General features: G+C 57.0%; 2 protein-coding genes across 2 annotated transcripts in view; one reads left to right on the top strand and one right to left on the bottom strand.

The window, feature by feature from the left end:
* The window catches only part of LOC138822812 (uncharacterized), a 302,929-nt gene that overhangs the window by 170,953 nt on the left and 113,133 nt on the right, over positions 1–18,843 (top strand). The gene's annotated exons all lie outside the window — the stretch shown is intronic.
* On the bottom strand, positions 814–18,781 carry LOC138822841 (F-box only protein 31). Its single transcript, XM_070015789.1, has 9 exons — positions 18,394–18,781; positions 12,934–13,005; positions 10,976–11,052; positions 10,534–10,701; positions 9,585–9,659; positions 7,859–7,968; positions 7,360–7,513; positions 6,000–6,343; positions 814–4,206 (listed from the first exon to the last, which is right to left on the bottom strand). Exons 1-9 carry the CDS (start codon positions 18,776–18,778, stop codon positions 3,984–3,986), a joined length of 1,608 nt encoding a protein of 535 aa, XP_069871890.1. The 5' UTR covers positions 18,779–18,781; the 3' UTR covers positions 814–3,983.

The following is an 18,843-nucleotide window of genomic DNA, read 5'->3' as shown; positions in this document are numbered from 1 at the left end:
AATGGCCCGAGTGTCCAGCAAGTTAAGGCCTGGCATACCAAGGTCCTGCACAGCACACCCACATATGCATGTGCGTGTTTCTAAAGTGGCTGCTTGCGCTCACATCTCCAGCTGGAGTCATGGCACAACCCTGAGTCCCCACCAGAGGCCGCACTGCAGACTCCACTGAGGAAGCACACAGGTTCTGAGCACCAGCTCCTGCCAACAGCCTCTCAGAGGGAAAACGGGGACCACCTTCCCATGGGACCTTCAAGAACAAGGAGCTACACAGTCCTCATGTGCAGAGGTGGAAAGACTGGCATCAGACTGGTGGTGCCCCTCCTCACCTGTAGGCAGAAGAGCTCCAGCCCCCTGTGGGAGGGGGCCGCCCCTGCAGGGCAGCCCTCTCCTGGCAAGATGCGCATGGACGGAAAGGAAGCCCAAGGAAACCTGAGGCTGGACAAACCTGGAGAGCATATGCACACAGCTCAAGAGGCCACCACAGTGGATGACGTCTGGTTAAACATCCTCTGAAGCTGGGCGCCGGTGGCTCAGACCCGTGATCCTAGTTACTCAGGATGCTGAGATCTGAGGATCACGGTTCAAAGCCAGCCTGGGCAGGAAAGTCTATGAGACTCTTATCTCCAATAAACTACTCAGAAAACCGGAAGTGGTGCTGTGGCTCGAGTGGTAGAGCGCTAGCCTGGAGAGGAAAAAGCACTGAGGCACAGCCTCAAGACATGCTATGGCTTCCTACCTCTCAGCCCTTCACTGCTCCACCCTGCCCAGACTGAGAGTCTGCAACGTCCCCAAAGATACAACCACACCGCACACGAGGCTTCAGAAATATTTACTGAAAACTGAAAAAGAAGAAACGGCCCAGGTGACGGGGCCCAGGGAACAAGGCACCGGGGCACAGGGCTGTCTGCTGGGGCCCCCAACCCTTCAACACACCCGAGCACCCTCCAGAACCACCCTCTCTGACTCAAGACCATGTTTGCCTCTGCAAGTAGGCCTTGTAACGTGGCTAAGAAGAGGCTCCGCCCCTTGTGCTCCAGCTGGCCCTTCACCTCCCTGCCAGCCAGAGTCCACTGTCCATCGCCTAAGACAGCCATGCACAGTGCGGATTCCCAGAGTACCAACCAAACCAAAACGGAAGAGTGAGTGTTGGCCCAGAACCAAGGGCGCCCCTCACAGACAGGGCAGAAGGCAGGCAGTGGGAAGAGGAAGAGTCTGAAAGGACCCGGCCACACTGCTTCAGCTGCAGTGCCAGAGGTGGGTAGCGTCTCCTGTGACTCAATCGTAAGAGAGGATGTCCTCCTAAACCAGGAAGCGCGAGAGATCAGGGAGTCTGAACCAATGGCTGCGGGAGGGAGGGGGCCTGCTATCCAGGTCTCACAGCACACAGCGGTCAGTGCAGAGCTGCAGCAGATTCCACCTGGCACTAGCGGGGTGGTAGCTGGCATGGCGGCTGGGCAGAGGAAGGAGGGTACACAGACTGGGGTCAGCCAAGACCCCAAGGGGACAGGGGAGAACAGCAGGCCGAGACATCCCCATGCAGGGGCCCAGAAGCCTGAGCTACACGCACACAGCCAGCAGCAGCCACGAGCCCCACCACGCGTGCCAGGTGCACCAAGAAAGGAGAAACTCCACGGTGGCCGCTGGAGGCCTCAGTGCAGAGGCCGGCACACCCCGGGGCTGCCAAGCCCTGCCACAGGTGAAGGACAAAGCTCTCAGTACCGCTACACAAATGACAACTCCTCCAATTTGTGCTTGAAACCCCAACCCTCCCTCTACACAGAAGAGAGTGTTCACAGGCAGAGGCCCCCAGTGCTCTGGACTCCATCCGCTGCACTCTACTGGGCAGTGACGTCATGAAACGGGGGGAAGAAACCAATGCCCATCCTGGCGAGGTCTGCCTGCCAGGTGCCCGAGGCAGGCACTGTGGGCCTTGAAGGTACCCAACTCGAACTGCCATTGCTCCTGCAACTGCATTCCCAGAACCTGACAGGGACAGCCTCTGGGGTCCCCACCCGCAGTGGGGAAAACCCTGGCCTTGGATGGCACGCACGTCATCTGAGACTGACCAAGGGCACCTAAGGGGGTGGGGGAAGCCAGCGTCTGAGTAATTCAGTCTCATAGCCAGGAAGGGGCTGGCAGATGATCGGGCCTGGCCTTCCTGACTGCCGACCCTCCTGCTGGGGAAAAAAAAAAAAAAAGACCAGGTGCCAGTGGCTCACATCTGTAATCCTAGCTACTCAGAAGGCTGAGATCTGAGGGTCGCAGTTCAAAGACAGCCTGGTCAGGAAAGTCCTTGAGACTCTTACTAATGAACTATTCAGAAAAAGTGTAAGTGGGCTGGGAAGGTGGCTCAGTGGTAGAGTGCTTGCCTCGCATGCATGAGGCCCTGGGCTCGATTACTCAGCACCACATAAGCAGAAAAGGCCGGAAATAGTGCTGTGGCTCAAGTGATAGAGCAGGCCCAGAGAGGCCTCCCAGAGGACCTGTAGGTTAGACCTAGACAACTACCTCAAGAGTAAAGCTCGCACCTGCCACTGCACAGATGCACCGGAGGGCAGGGTTCAAAAGCCAGCTGGGAGAAACTCCTTAGGAAATGTTAAGGATAAGTTGGTCTCTCTGCAAAGGTACAACTGCCACCTCCTTGGCACCAGGGCAGGCTCGCCTAGAAATCCACGCAGGGAATCAGCTAGCCAGGGCTGCGAGAAGCATGAGAGTTCTCAAGGGTCACCAGGTACTAGTGACTCACACCTGTAGTCCTAGCTACTCAGGAAGCTGAGGTCTGAGGACTGCAGTTCAAGGCCAGCCCTGAGACTCTTTATCTCCAATTAACCACCAGACATTGGAGTGGCACTGTGGCTCAAGTAGTAAGAGTGTTAGCCTTGAGCTGAAGAGCTGAGGTCCCAAGTTCAAGCCCTATGACCACCATTTAAAAGAAAAAAACTCGCAAGGGTCTACACATACGGCTTCTATCCTTCGGCAAAGACATGATGGGGCCTGACACGTGTTAACAGCGTGGGCACACTAGTGTACCTCAGGACCTCCACACCCAAGGGTCCCATGGACCGGGGCCATCCAGTGCTGTGCCGCGCGTGGGCAGGTGGCGAGTGCCACGTGCAGTACAGCTGCTGCAACTCATCCACACGGCGCTTCACAGGCAGCCTACACCTCCCAGCCAGCATGTCTGCACTGAGAATGGCAGCCGTGTGCCCCACTGGACGAGACACACACCCAGAGGACGCACACGGGAGGCAGGAGGGAAGGGTACATACAAAATGGTGCGCCACCAAAACTGGCTGCAGGGGACAAGGAGCATCAGGATCCATGCCTTGGGCTGAAGCTGGAGCCTATCTGGGGCAGGCACACAGGCCACGTCCCTATCCTGTGTCACTGGTGAGAGAGGTCCCCGTACAGTACCTGTGCCCCAAAACTCAGCAAGTGAGCAGAGAAGCAGGAATCTAATCCAGGGCCCTGCACACCAGTTACTCCAACTTCTGGGACCCTTCTCACACCCACAGCCTGTCCACACTGCCATACTTCTGACAGCTTCACCTTCCCGACCACCCTCACGGGCCCCAGCCTTGCCAGCAGGAGTGGGCAGAGCGGAAGTCCCCACCCCCCCCACACACACACAGAGCAGTTCGTCTGCCCAGGGGCAACTGCGTGGTCCATTCCACCTCCTCTGGCAGAGGGTCTGTTGTACTTCTGACACCGCAGTTCACAGGTGGACTCCATGCCCCACAGCCTCTCCTTTCCATCCTGTCTATCCTGACTCACTCTTCCTTCAGTGTTTGCTTATGGTGTTTTGTTATGTTTTGCTGCTGTTGACATGCTCAGCATTCTTCTTCACAGCTACTGTGAATGTACGGGAATATGTTACACACTATACATAACCCAGGACCCTGGTGAGCAGGTGTGCATCCGGGAAAAGGCTGCTTTCCAGTGCATGCTGGGCCTTGGCCACACAGCCCGGGGCAGCATGGCGGTCAGGAGCTGAGGGACTGGATGTTCTTGAGCATCTCGTCGAAGGCCTGCGGGGACGGCGCATCTGCATTCCGGAAGGTGGCCTGGACACGGCTGTACAAGCTGAAGGACTTCAGTTCCAGCCAGAGGAAGCCAAAGCGGTTCTCGTCGAAAAGGACGAAGACACCAGGTGTGCGCTCGGGGCTGGTAAAGCCATGGCCAGCGATGAGGCCCGTGCCATAGAAACTAGAGAGCAGAGCATGGGAAGGAAGGCTCTATTGAGAAAGCAGGCACCACCAGGCATCCAAAGCGCCCTTCCCACCACCCCAGCCACAGCAGGGCCGGAAGCCCTTCCCACCACCCCAGCCACAGCAGGGCTGGAAGCCCTGACCGAACCCCACTGAGGACAAGCAAGGCAGACACTGTGGGTGCAGAGGGCCGGGATGCAGGCCTGACTGATTACTCCATCGCCCACCCTCACAGCAGCCCTGCCTGGCAACAGCCTCACAGAGCAAGCCCCAGGAAGCCTACGTCACTGTAGGTACATCAGTTGGTTGTAGCAGAGACCATCTGAGACTGACACCGACTAAAACCTGCAAAGCTTCATGCAGGCCTTTGCAGCCCACATCTGACTCAACCACAGCTCTGTCCACTGTACAGGGTCTGAGCGCCCCCAGCAGGTAAGGAGAAATTAGAACTGGCACGGACTCCTCAGGGCACGGGGCGGGGGACGCTGCTACACCCCAGACGCACTGCGGATCCTCCAAGCAGCAAAGGAAACAGCCGAGGGGCAGGCTGGGCTGCAGAGGCAGCTTACGGGGGGTCTCCACAGCCACTGTGCCAGCCATCGGGGCCTCTGGTTATGGCAAGAACGCAGATACAGAGAAAGGAAGGGCCAAAGAATGTTGGCCAAAGAAGCGTTCAACACAGGATGGAATGGAGAACTGAGCTGTGAAGCTCTGCTGGCATGGTCAGGCATGGGCTGGCCACAGCAGAGCTGTGGAGATCCATGCTGGCGTGGGACACTGGGCATTGGAACATTTTTATAGGGTAACTAAAGTTATTTTCTTTCACAGCCATTCAAAACTACAACTGCTGAAATTATACTGGGCCCCTATTTGAAAACCCAGTCACGTTTCTCTGCACATGAAGATACTGTGAATTTTCCACCACCTGGAGAGGGCCCTCATTTCTGTGATGTCCTACTGTGAACCAACACTACGGACATGGCGGCAGCCACCTGTAGGCTAAAGGGAAGTAATCCTTCAGGATGAAGGCAGGGGCAAAGGAACAGATGCCTCACCTTAGACTGACCCTAGGGCAGCCATCCAGCAGGACTTTGTCCTGGTGGGCTATTCTAGATCTGCCCTGTCCAGTACAGCCACTGATGGCCACTGGGCAACTGAAATGTGGTCCATGAGACCAGGAGACTGCACTTACTCGTTTTGCTCAATTCTAGCAAATTAAGAGGCATGGGCAAAGGCCTTGTTCATCTATGCAGAGGGCCTAAAGGGGGAAGGGCATAGAACCAGGAACACAGCCTGAAGGCAGAGACCAAGGCACAGGTGTAAATGCAAAAGCCGAGAAAGGTGCAGGCTGAATGGCAGCCCACAACAGCAGGAAGAGGAGGTGGCGTGCGTGGCAGTAACCCCCCAGGGGCCCCATGTGCACTGCACTCACCAGGCAGCTGGGGGTGAGGCCCATGCCCACCGTGAGCTGCCCACCCCCACCAGGACACCCAGGTGGACAGGAGAATTCTCGCCACAAGGGGCAGGTGACGCCTTTGCTCTTCACTGTCACTTATCAAAGCTTCGGGACACTGACCTGGGCCAAGTCTAAGTAAGGCCCCCAGAAACCACAGGTGGAGTTGTGGTGTTTGTGCCAGTCACCCTCAGTCACCAGAGGGGTGACAGGACAAGACCCTCCTCCCTGGCAGCTGTGAAGCGGGGACGGGGCGGAGGCTGAGCGCGGGGCACTCAGACCACGCTGTCAGAACTCAGGGGCACAGCTGGTGGAGCCAGGGCCCTCGTGGTCCTTACCACATCCTGCAGGTGCGTGGGTATTTCTCGTTCCTCGAGCTCACGCCCACAGGCAGCACAAAAGGCTGCCCCTGCCCGGCCGGGGCTGAGGCTGCTTCATCCCCGGGCTCCTTACTGTCCTGGGCAGCAGCCCCGTCCGGCCCCCTGGCGGCCGGCTGTTCACGAGGTGGGGCGGGGCCGTCACCAGCCTCCTGCTGCTGCTCACGCCGCACCTGCTCGTGGACCTCCAGCACAATGCGTGAGAGCTCATTGAAGTTGCACAGGTTCTCGACGTCGGGCAGCTGGATGCGATGCCTCAGGTCAATCTCCACCGTCTGCTGCCCAGCAGGGATGTTGGGGTCACCCTGTGGAGCCGGTAGACAGCAGCAGTGCGTCTCAGAGCCAAAGAAACTGCACAGCTCTGGCCTAGATCCTCCCCGGCTGCTAGAGCACACTGCGGGGCTCCCCTGACTTAGCAGCAGTCCTTAAGAAGACCTGGATGCCCTTGACAAGCCAGTGCCCGGGGGCAGCCCCACGGGAAGGGATTTCAGAAGAAGAGGCAGAGGTGCCAAGCCTGCCGGCACTGTGCGCCCCTGTGCCCACCCTTGGGTGGGAACCAAGCAGAGGGCGGCAGGCCCAAGGAACTCCCAGACCTGTCTACCTGAGCACACAGCTGGCACTGTCTCCAGGAGGCCCTGGGCCAAGGCTCGGAAGCACGGGAGGAACACACGCCAGCGAGGAAGGGCCCAACAGCCAACACAGGCCACCACGGGACCCGGACCAGACCATCAGACCTCCTGACCACGCAGGAGCAGCATGCCAGCGGCGGGAAAGAACTACCCCCACCAAGCCTGACGAGGCCTGCCCTTCCACAGGAGCTTCCAAAAGCACAGGAAGCTGGGACGGGACGCTGTACTTCCTCAGGGCAGGATGGCCCTGTCAGCCTAACACCAAGCCGGCAGACTGGGGGGGGGGGGGACTTTACTGTGAGACATGCAGACAGCAACAGCATCTATGACGTCACACAGGTCCCAGTGAGGCTGCGGCTCGGGCCCCTCTCCCCAGCCCCGGCTAAATCAAAACCTACAGATCCCGGCCCCAGGACCTCTCAGCAGGCCCACGCGGAATTTCCGGGGTGTCTAAGCTTCAACACTGCCTGCCAGACAATCCAGGCTGCAGGCTAACCCTGGGGACCCTGTGAAAAACGCAGCATCTCCTTCCAGGACGGGAGGGTCCAGACCCAGCACCCCAATCCCCACTGGCGAGGGGCCAGGAGCCCAAGTCCTGAGCCCACTGCGGCAGCCAGGGGGCAGTGGCCCTGAGTGTAGATGGAGCCACGCACGCCGGTCCCACCGGGAGGCCTCGGCATGACACAACTCACGGTGATCTTGGTGCCCCTGGCGTACTGGCCGTGGAAGCTGAGCATCACAATCTCCAGGCCGTGGCTGCCGTAGGTGCCCTTGAAGAGGCCCGGCTTGATGAGGTCATCGGGGTGGCTGGGTGGGAGGTAGATCCGGCGGTAGGTGAGGCAGTTGCTGCGGGGGAGACAGGCAGAAGGAGGGGTTCGGCTCCACCCGGGCAGGCCTCTTCCAGGCCCAGGCCTGAGGGCAGCATACCCAGCTATGGCTCTCACACCGCAGCCTGAAGGCATAAAATCCTGGTCTCATCACACACCCCACAAAGCCTAGAGGGATGGCTCCCGAACAGTACCTCTTCCCAGGGGCAAAGGGAAGTGCTCTTCCCACTCTGTTACCCCTGGGAAAGGAGCTCGGGTCATAGCAGCTAGTTCATAGCAGCTAGAGAGAGGAGGACGACAGTCAAGAAAGGCTGTGTTCACAGCCCCACAGGGAGGCGGGGCCACAGCGACAGGCCGTGCTTACTCGTACTGACTGGTGTAGATGAACTTCATCAGGATTAGCTCCTGCATGTGCTCATGGAATATGTCCTCCAGCGTGCGGCCCCATTCCTCCTTCAGCCACGTTCGGAATTCCTTCCAAGAGAACACAGCGTGAAAACCACAGCACTGTGACACGAGACCGTGTGGCCAGGCGGGCATGGTGGGCATGGGCTTCCTGGTGGGCAGGTGAAAACCCCTCCACGTCCACGGCGGGCCAGTGACAAGCACCAGGACTGGGCCATGGTCCAGACCCCCAGGGGGCAGCAAGGCTGGGCCGTGGCCCCTGGCAGCGCTCCTAGGTACAGACCATTTCCCACCGCGCCACACAAGCCCAGCTCTCAGGACCCTGGGCGAAGGCTGGATTTAGGGGAGCGCATTCCTAACCGGCCACACAGGTCAGCTAAGGCCACCACAGCTGTGGCTGCTGACTCGGGGCTCTGAGCCACAGCCGCCACAGCATGAGTGCGCACGCGCTCGGAGAGCAGCTGACAAATGCCACGCCGCCAAGGCACCAACTCGCAAACCACTCACGATATTCCGTGCTTAGTCTGCTTCCACACAATCAGCATTACTTGTCCAAATTTTGGACACGGGCGTGTAGCTCAAGGGACGGGGCACCAGTGTTGGGTGAAAAAGCTTAGGGACAGTGCCCAAGCTCTGAATCCAAGCCCCAGTTGAGGGGGACGGGAGGTGTGCAAATGTCAGAGATCTTAGTGCTATGTGGTTCCAAAGACTAACCAGCACTCCATAAATCAGGTGTTGGAGTATTTCAGACTTTGCCAGTAGGCCATGCAGACACCCAGGTACAAAGCACAAAGAAAGGTCTATTGCCAGCAAAGGGACTGGCAAGACCCTTCTCACAACAGAGGAGTGAGAAGTGCCAGCTTCTGTCTCAGATGGTCTTTAATATGGTCTTAGCTATCCCAAAGGGGTGCTCTCTCAGGGAAAGGAGTGGGGCTAAGCACTTGCTGCCTTTACTACATGGGCTGAGTGTTGCCTAGAAGCTATGAGGGAGGAGGCCTCTGGGCTAACCACAGGCAAAAGCAATTGGAGAAAGCAGGGCTGGGAAGGTGGCTCAGTGGTAGAGTGCTCACCTGGCATGCATGAAACCCTGGGTTCCATTCCTAAGTACCACATACACAAAAGCCAGAAGTGTCACTGTGGCTCAAGTGGTCGAGCACTAGCCTTGAGCACAAAGAAGCTCAGGAACAGTGCCCAGGCCCTAACTTCAAGCCCTAGGGCGGGCAAAAAAAAAAGAAAAGTTATAAATTATCAACTAATATGTCATGACTGGAACTGAAAACCAGAATCAAGGCAGAAACAGGAATGAAACCGACACAGCCGAGCTACTAATCAGCTTAAGTCCATATACCACAGCAAAACAAAAGTGCATCTTCCTAAAAGCCCAACAGACCCTCCACATGTTCTGTGTCCCACCCAGCACAAAACAAAGTGGCCAAAGTCAAGTCGGGGTCTCTTGGAGTCTTCTCCTCTCTGTTCAAACCCTCCCTTCCCCCCAGATCAGAACCCACCAGACAAAGCTGTATTCATGGTCACAAGTCAGATCATTTATGCACCAACACAGGAGGGCACACCAGGTAGGGAGCCTTGCTGCTAGTCACAGGAGGGCGGTCTCCCACTGCACAGCCTCCTGTGTATGTGTAAGGACCAGGTTGCACTCTGAGAACCCCCTTCTCTGTGGAGCTCACCTCCTGCCTCCCTCCAGACATCCTGTGGTGGTCCGTCTGGTTGCACTTGGTGGAGAACTCGTCCTTCTTCACAATCTTCAGTGACAGAAGGAAAGATGCAGAGGAATGCAGGTCAGCCTCAGCTGCAGCCACAGCTGAGCTGTGTGACAAGACCAGAGCCTCCATCTGAGATCACACGTGCACATAAAAGCACACACACACACACACACACACACACACACACACACACACACACACACACACACACACACACACACACACACACACACACACACACACACCCATCTGAAAATGCACAAGATGAGGCCAAAATAGATCATGAAAGGAGAGCACCAGAAGGCACCAGGCCTGTGTTCTTCTGGGGGCGGGGACGACCTGCCAGGGCTGCGGAGCGCTGACTGCACACTATACCCACAAGGCCAGCGACTGAGAGGAAAGTTTTATTCTAAGCTCGTGATCCATGTTTTGTTTTTTGCTGGTCTTGGGGCTTGGACTCTGGACCTGGGCGCTGTCCTGAGCTGCTTTTGCTCAAGGCTAGCACTCTACCACTTGAGCCCTGGTGCCACTTCCCACTTTTTCTGTGATTTAATTGGAGATGAGTCTCAAGGACTTTCTGCTTGGGCTGGCTCTGAACCCTGATCTTCAGACCTCAGGCTCCTGAGTAGCTGGGATGACAGGTGTGAGCCCCTGGTGCCCGGCTAAGCTCATGATCTTGAGAACAGAAGGCAAAGGAGCTGAGTGTGCAGTGACAGAACCAAAGGCTCCAATAATGCAAAACCTGGAGCTGGTTCTAGACAGAGACATCCCGCTCCTCCGCCGAGCTGCGCCGAGCGCACTGCAAAGCAGGGACACCTCCCCACTCCATGTGCAGCTAAGAACGCCCCGCCCACCCAGGAAGGCAACAGGAATGAGACAGCCACATGCATATGGGGGCCCAGCCCTCACCCACCTGGACATGGCCGTTGTGTGGCCCTTTGTGGCCATACATACACTCCACGGTGGCCGACCTCCTCTCCATCAAGTGGATTCTAAACAGAGGCTTGGATCTCATGGGGTCGTCAACGTGAGGGTCATGGGGCGGCAGATACATCCAGCCCACGATGAACAGGCCATCCACCTGCAGAGACAAGAGGGCACGGGCTCACCCTCACTGCTCCATCAGGTCTGGACCCCAAACTAGTGTTCCACAGATGCTGAATGCAGCCTGTCCACAGCCAGCTACATCTTATCATCAGACAAGGGCATGGGGAGAAAGTGAGCGAGCTGCTCAGAAGGAATCTTTGCCCATCTGAGTAGCGCCTGGCACCGCAGCGGCCTGGTGAGGCGCCCACTGGTCTCAGCAGGCCCGTGCTTCCTGGGTGCTCTGGCCACCCCGTGTGAAGCTGACTCACCACCACATTCAGCAGGCCTCCATACGGCCCAATGTCCGGCTGCCACAGCCCCAGGATGTGTCTGTACCGGTGAAGCACTGCAGGAAGGGAAGGAGCAAGCGTCACTTAGACATAAGGCGTGGGGAAGGAAGCCATCCTCCCTCCAGTCCCCTCCTGAAGGGAGGCCTGGTCAGAGTCAGCCCCGAAGCCCTAGCTGTTAACTGACAGAGTGGGCTGGTTCACACAGGCCCCGGCTGCCAAGATGACATCCACAGTCTCCAGGGGCCGTGAACGGTTTCTGAGCCCTGGGGACACTCCGGGGACAGGTGGCAGCTCGAGTTCACCAATCTGGTCTAGGTACAGAGGAACATGTTCGCCTGTGTGCCAACTAAAGGAAATGACCACCACCCAACCAGCCCGAATATCACCCAGGACTCTGAGCAGCAGGACACACAGGGCCTGACCGGGGCGGGCAGCATGCACACTTCCTTTCTCCATCAACCCAAGTCTGCTGCTGAAGCAGTCATAAAACCAGCCTTGTCTTATGGTCAGGAAATAACAGCGGGTGCTTAGTCAACAAGGCAAGGACTGGAAACAAGTACTGTGCCCCACACATGCTGAGATGTGTGGGTGGGAAATACAGACATCTGAAACTTCCACTGTGTGTGAGCCTGTACCAGGGCGTCAACTGGGGCCTAACTTACTCAGCTTGGTGGTGGTGGGGCTTGAATTCAGGGCCTCAGCGCTGTCCCTGAGCTCTTTTGATCAAGACTAGTGCTCTACCACTTTTAGCCACAGCACCACTTCCAGCTTTTGAGTTAATTGGAGATACAAGTCTCACATGGACTTTTCTGCCTGGGCTGGCTTCGAACTATGGTCCTCAGATCTCAGCAGCATGGGTAGCTGGGATTATAGGCATAAGCACCTGGCTTTACTCAGCTTTTTTACCCACAGCTAGCATTCTACCACTTGAGCCACAACTCCAGTCCAGCTTTTTTGCTAGTTAATTGCAAATAGAATCTTGTAGGCTTTTCTGCCCCGACTAGCTTTGAACAAGAAGCCCAGCTTCCTAAGTAGCTAGGGTACAGGTATAAGCCACAAGTGCCAAGCTGCAACTTACTTTCAACTACATTAAAACAAGTCAAAAAAGCTGGGCACCGGTGGCTCGCAGCTGTAATCCTAGCTACTCAGGAGGTCTGAGGATGGCAGTACAAAGCCAGCCCGGGCTGGGAAGTCCATGACATGAGACTTGTATCTTCAATTAACCATTCAAAAATTGAGATCAACTTGAGGTGCAGGTCAGAATGGAGGGGCTGAGCCTGGTCAGGGTATATTGTGTGCATATATGGACACGTCAAGATGCATTTCCTCTATAACTAGTTGATGTTAATCAAAGGTCCCTAAGGAGGCAGGCACAGTGCAGATGGGTGGGAAAGTCATTTCTCGTGTCCACAGAACAGCAGGAAGGCTACGCTGACAACTGTCCACCTCACACAAGCGTCTGTAGTAGGAGGATACTGACTGTTCCCAGAACAAAAAATAAATAGCTGCGGTTACAGACACACCTTGGTCTGACAGTGGTCAGACCAATGGCACATGGTGCCCATACAACTACGTGCAGGTACAGGTGTCCACTAACGTCAGGCCTACAATGGGTGAGGGCAGCCCCTACCCCCCACGGGTGAGGCCTTGGGTTCCATCTCCAAGTTCAAAAGATACAAAATGGGTAAAATATAAGTCACTGGTTCACTAACACGTGGTCCTTGCCATCTCAGATGCCTTTCACCACTGTGGACTGACTGGTGCACTCAGGAGAAGACAGCGCCCCCAGTTTCAGTGCTGTATTCCCTGTGCTGCGCATGACTGGACACAGTGTCTGAGGACAAGCCACCACCCCGCCCTTCCATCCTGCACCGCTGGTGCTGGCCGTCTGCTTTGCTACAAGGCGGAAGACGGATGAGCAGGAAGACGGAACTCACGCTGTGCATAGACATCGCGGAAGGAGACACCTGCGCTCTCCAGCCTCCGTGGGTTCTCACACACGCCATACTCTGCAACAAGAAACAGGTGCTAGGGGTTAGCACAAGATCTCACAGGGCAGCGCAGACAAGCGGACAGGCGGGAGAGGAGGAAGGCGTGGAGGTCGTCTTCTGCGCAGTGACTTCTGGGCGGGCCACCACCACGGCCCCCAAGCATCACAGTCTAGCACAGCAGAGGGAGGCCCTCCGTGAGCGGCCATCCTCACCGTCTGCTCTGATGAGGATGGCCACCTGACCTACAACGGAACAAGGCAACCCCAGAGTGCGGACAAGTGTGGCAGAGCATCCGCCACTGTGCCTACTCCCGAGAACCAGACTGACACTGGTATTGGGCTAGGCCCACGGCAGCCACAGCTACCCTTCTGAAGCAGAGCCTGCGCTGGCCCACCCCAGCTCCGCGAATGCCTCCTGCAGCCACGTGGCAACAGCAGCGCCGTCCTCAAGGATGGCTGGAGCCGATATCCTGCGAAGTCAGGCAGAAGCCGCGGAGACAAGAGCTCAGCTCCATCTCTGCGAGGAAGAGACTTCCCACCGCGTGGCCCTGACTGCGTGTGCACACTCTGCCATTCTGTCCTCTGGGAAGCCAGAGCCCGGGGACACCAGGGCTGATGGGAGACAGAGTAAGGAAGCCCCCAGCTCAGGGAAGCAGGCTGCAGGAAACGAAAACCCCTGCTTTTTTTTTTTTTTTTTGTCGGGCTTGAACTCTGGGCCTCAGCTTTTCAGCTCAAGGCGCGCACTCTACCATGTGAGCCACAGCGCCACTTCCAGTTTTCTGGTGGTTTACTGGAGATAAGAGTCTCACGGACTTTCCTGCCCGGGCCAGCTTTGAACCGGGACCCTCAGATCTCAGACTCCTGAATAGCTAGGATCACAGGCGTGAGCCACCAGCGCCCAGCTAATAAACCGCTGCTCTTTGGGCCTGTGCCCGCCGCCAGGCCCCTCAGTGAGACTCAAACCAGGAAGCGGGAGGCAGCAGCACGGAGACGGCTGCGGTCGGCTGGGCGCATGCCCAGTGCTGGAGGCCCAGAGCAGGAGCAGAGCCTGCTCAGCTACTGGACTGCTCCCACCCTCACTGTCTACTGCTTGAAGGAAGTTCTTCCTGACTGCGACACAGCGGTGGATGGGACAGCACGGAAGACGGCGCAGGACTGTCTGACTGCCAAGGTGGAGGCGGGCCTGCAGGAGCCCTGGGAGGCTCATGCCTCCCAGCCTCACTCACTAAGTGGGCATTCACACAGAACGAGGAGCAGCCAGGGCCAGGTGGACGGCGGCCACACCTGGTGCCACACCTGCTGCCCGCCCTGCCCCCATGCCCAGCACAGCCTGGCGGATTTGGTTTCCAAACCACTTCTGGAAGCACCCGGTGAACATAAGCATATGAAGGCCAATCCAGATCTGTCTCTAAGAGAAAGGAAAAGAGGGATGTGGCTCGTGGAGAGCACCCACACCTTGGCAGAGTGCCAGATGGCAGTGTTCACACACGCTCCCAAGCAAAGACGCCGCCCCAGCCTCAGCTGCCCCCTGACACCCTTGGGAACTGCCTGAGGGGTCAGGACATGGACCGGCCAGGCCACTCCTGGCAAGTCTCCAGCACCACTCCGCTCACTGCGGCGAGGGGCGCAGGTACTGCTCATTTGCTAGCTTCTCTTCCATTTAAAGACACCCTGCACAGCACCATCCTCCTCACCTCCCCGCCGGGTGAAGTCCAAGACTACAGCAGCGGTCCGGGCCAGCAGGCCTGTGCACGGGCCCCTCCCCAGCACCAAAACAGACAGAGACAGAGAGACAGAGACAAGGCTGGGGGGGGGGGGGCCGGGGGCTCTTTAAGGAGGCCAGGCCTCCCCCCAGGGTGCGAGCGGCTCCTGGCTTCCTGACAGACTGTCCCTCCCACCAGAACAGGTAGGCGCTTCCAGTGTCAACAGAAACCAAAATGTAAAACCTTTTTCCAAGACAACCCTCCAGGTTCAGCCATGGCTAAAAGCTACATTTCTGTTTCTCATCAGCAAACCAAAGCACAGAAATCACACTTTCCATTTTTTCAGAAAAAAAAATAATAATTAGCACTGGCCAACAATTTTCAGTTTTTAAAAAGGTCAAACATTACAGGAAATTTTTATTTCAGGTTTTGATGAAATTTAAGCCTACTTTAGACTTCCAGCTAATCAAAACGTCGTATAGAGATCTGTCTAGGTGTCACCCAAGTATCCGTCATCAAAAGAAGACCCTGCCAGGCTGATGGGCAGAAAGGCCTCCGACCAGCCTTGGTTTAGAATGAGGGCTTGAATTTCCTCAATTCTTTGGCCTGTGCGGACTTCACAGAGCACCTCATAAGAGGACAGTATCCAAACTGGCTACAGCCACTGGGGTGAAGCACTGACTAGCCAGGGCAGAGGGCCGGCGCCGGGCGCCCTGGGAAATGGTGACATATGCACAGTTGCCCCCAGCCACCCCTCCCCGAGTAGCAGGAGAGGCCAGGCAGTGATGCAGGACGCAGCATGGGCGCAGCATGCACAGGCGTGGGACACGCTCAGCCCAGCCTCTCTTCAGGGCCACACCCGCGACCCAGGTTCTGCTGGTCCAGCTTCAGGACAGACCTGGCTTCGGAGGAGAAACCTTTCACGGGCTCAGGAAGGACCAATTTTAGCCCAGACCACTCCAGATGCCAGTACTGGGGCCAGCAAGGCTGAGGTGGCCCAGAAATAGTGACCATACTGCCACTAACACGACCAGGGTGACGCAGAGCTGTTCACTGCAGCAGAAACAGACAAGCAAGCGTGTCTTCCTGCCAGGGCTGGGTTCCAGCCCCACACCTCCTGTCCTCCTTTATAAAAGACTCAGAAAGGGATACTTCTCCCAGTTCTCACCAAACCCTCATCAAGTCTCGCTCATCCTTCCGAGACCCGGCTGCATACATTAAGCCAGGAAACCTACAGGGTGGGACCAGCCCAGCCTCCCTGCCACAAGTGGGGCAGTGCAGGTCTTCATCTAAGCCTCTGGACTTGGGCCTTGTCGGCGTCCGTAACACTCAGTGTACTCAGTGTGCTCAGCCTATATGGAGCGGTAACAGCTGCCAGAACAGCCTGGCAGGACAGCACACCATGCGAGCCTGGCCCTCCCCAGGCTGAGGGCAACCTGAACTGGAGTCAGACCCTGTTTAAAAAAACAAAAAATAGGGCTGGGAAGGTGGCTCAGTGGTAGAGCGCTTGCCTTGCATGCATGAGGCCCTGGATACAATTCCTCAGCACCATATAAGCAAAAAGAAAAAAGCCGGAAGTGACGCTGTGGCTCAAGTGGTAGAGCGCTAGCCTTGAGCTGAAGAGCTGAGGGACTGCACCCAGACCCAGAGTTCAGACTCCATGACTGGACCAAAAAAAACAAAAAACAAAAAATAGCCAGGCACCGGTAGCTCACGCCTGTCATCCTAGCTATTCAGGAGGCTGAGATCTGAGGATCACAGTTCAAAGCCAGCCCAGGCAGGAAGAAAACTGGAAGTGGCGCTATAGCTCAAGTGGTAGAGCGGTCGCCTTGAGCTGAGGGTCAGAGCTCAGGCCCATGACTGACAAAAAGAAAAAGAAAAGTTTGCAGAATAAGGCCCCTCACAGGCCATTTCCTAACTTTCGCTAGAAGTCACATAGGCACAATCCAAAAACCCAGACCTTTAGAGTTGCAAATTCCTCAAGAGTTACTACAAGTGAAGTTCAAAAGTGACTAGGGCTGGGAATACGTGACATCCTGGATTCAATTCCTCAGTACCACACAAACAAAAAAGCTACAAGTGGCACTGTGGCTCAAACGGTAGTGATAGCCTTGAGCAAAAAGAAGCTCAGGGATAGTGTTCAGGTCCTGAGTTCAAGCCCCAGGACAAAAAAAAAAAAATGACCATAGATATCCGACAAATCTGTTCAGATTATATAATAAAATCTACAAGTGAAGGAAAGAAATTTATGTATGACCCAATGTGGAAGAAATAGTATTGTCAAAGCTCATAGAATTAACGAACATTATAGACCATAACAACCACAATTTGCCTTGTGAAGGTTAAAATGTTTGTGACTAAGTACCATTATCCTACAATACTGTTGAAATTTATGTAATCACTTAAATCTCAATTTAAAAAATTATCTTTAAAAAACCCTTCAAGTCAAAGAAAAATAAAAGGAAAAAAAGCAAAGGCTAAAAAGGAAGAAAAATCCAACTCCCAGTAAAGCTCATGGGGCAGGGAGCTGAGTTTGCAGAGCCCAGCAGGCTGGGCAGGCCCTCTGCCACACCCAGCCCACGGCCCTCGATTGGGGCCCCCAATCTCCCTGCTGCTAAAGTTAATCAGCTAAGCTTCCTCCCCACAGTCCACCGATTTTCAGATAAGGGAAAAAATCACTCTGGGAACTCCTGAGCCTTCTGCAGGCTGGAGATGCAGACTGCAGGAGTGGACCCAGGGAATGCTCAACTGTGCCTGGACTTTGAACTGCAAAAACAAACCACATGAGCAAGGCTCAATAGTTTTTATAGCAAAAATGGATTGCCTAAGACTAAGAAGAGAGAAGACAAAGAGCAAACCGGAAGTTACAAAAGGTACTGTGAGAAGGGCCAAGCAACATCAGGACCACGCAGCCACCGCTGATGTGGGCTCCCCGTGGCTCCCAAAGCCACCCCATGGGAATGGATCTCAGCCAGCACAGGAGAAGGTGAAGCAACCTGCCCTGTACCACACAGCAGGTAAACAGAGCCCGAATTCTACAGGGCTCATGGCAAACCGGGCCTCAACCCCTACATTGTACAGCAAAGCCCAGACTGCCGCCCCGCAGCTGCAAAGGGAAGAGCTTCTTCTGGGCAGCCTGGCCGGGGCAGACCAGCAAAGCAACATCAGCGAGCCCGCCTTGCCACCCCACAACCCTGCCCTCCCATAGTCTGCAAAATGCACAAGTAAAGGGCCCGGCTGTGCTGTGAGTGCAGGCTGTAGCTTGCCAGGCCGCCTGCACACATGGTCTCCGAGGGAATGCACAGGACACCACCACGAGGGGACACCAAATTCATACGTGGCTGCCTGTGTGCACAGAATCGGACTGCAGAGGTCTCTGGCGATTTCTACTTTCTTTGGCTCTTCGGCACTGTGTGTGTGTTGTGCACTGATCCACTTACCAAAAGACCAGCGCGCACCACTCCGGACCGGTGGGCCCCTCCCAGGCCCGAGCCCACCCCGACCCTGCCCCTCCCAGGCCCGGGGCCCCACCCCGGCCCAGCTCCCATCCTCTGGCCAGGCCACTCCGCCCCTCCGCAGCCCTCCCTGGCTCTGGCCCCACCCCTGCCCTAATCCCCAGGGCAGAGCCACGGCTCCCCCGCGGGGTAGAGCCGGGCCCCACGCCCGCCCGCCCGCCCGCCCGCCCGCCGCCGGCGCGCGCTCACCCTCTCGGCAGCGCCGCCTCCAGATGGTGTCGGTGTGCAGGATGCGGCGGAACTTGGTGCAGACCTGGGCCAGGCTGGGCAGGTCGGTGCCGGGCAGCGAGCCGAAGATCTCCACCAGCAGCTCCGGGGGCAGCTCCAGCAGCGAGCAGCGCGCGGGCGGCGCGGCGGGGCCGAGCCCCGGCCCGGCCGGCGCCGCGCCCGCCCCGACGCGCTCCGCCCCGGGGTCCGTGTCCGCGCCGGGGCCGCCCGCCTCGATGCGCTCCTCCTCGGGGTCCGTGTCCGCCTCGCTGTCGGCGGCCGCCGTCTCCGCGGGGCCGCGGCGCTGCTGCCGCCGCCGACACCCGCGCGCAGGGCCCACGCCGCAGAGCCGAGCGCACACCGCCATGCCCGCCAGCACGGACGGCGGGCGGACGGGCGCGCGCACGCACGCGCACGCACGCCGCTCTGCGC

This window comes from Dipodomys merriami, unplaced genomic scaffold (assembly GCF_024711535.1).
Source record: "Dipodomys merriami isolate MVZ:Mamm:240054 unplaced genomic scaffold, mDipMer1.0.p SCAF_116, whole genome shotgun sequence".
Lineage (NCBI taxonomy): Eukaryota > Metazoa > Chordata > Mammalia > Rodentia > Heteromyidae > Dipodomys > Dipodomys merriami.
The sequence above is the reverse complement of the archived record's forward strand: the minus strand, read 5'-3'. Positions and strand labels throughout refer to the sequence as shown.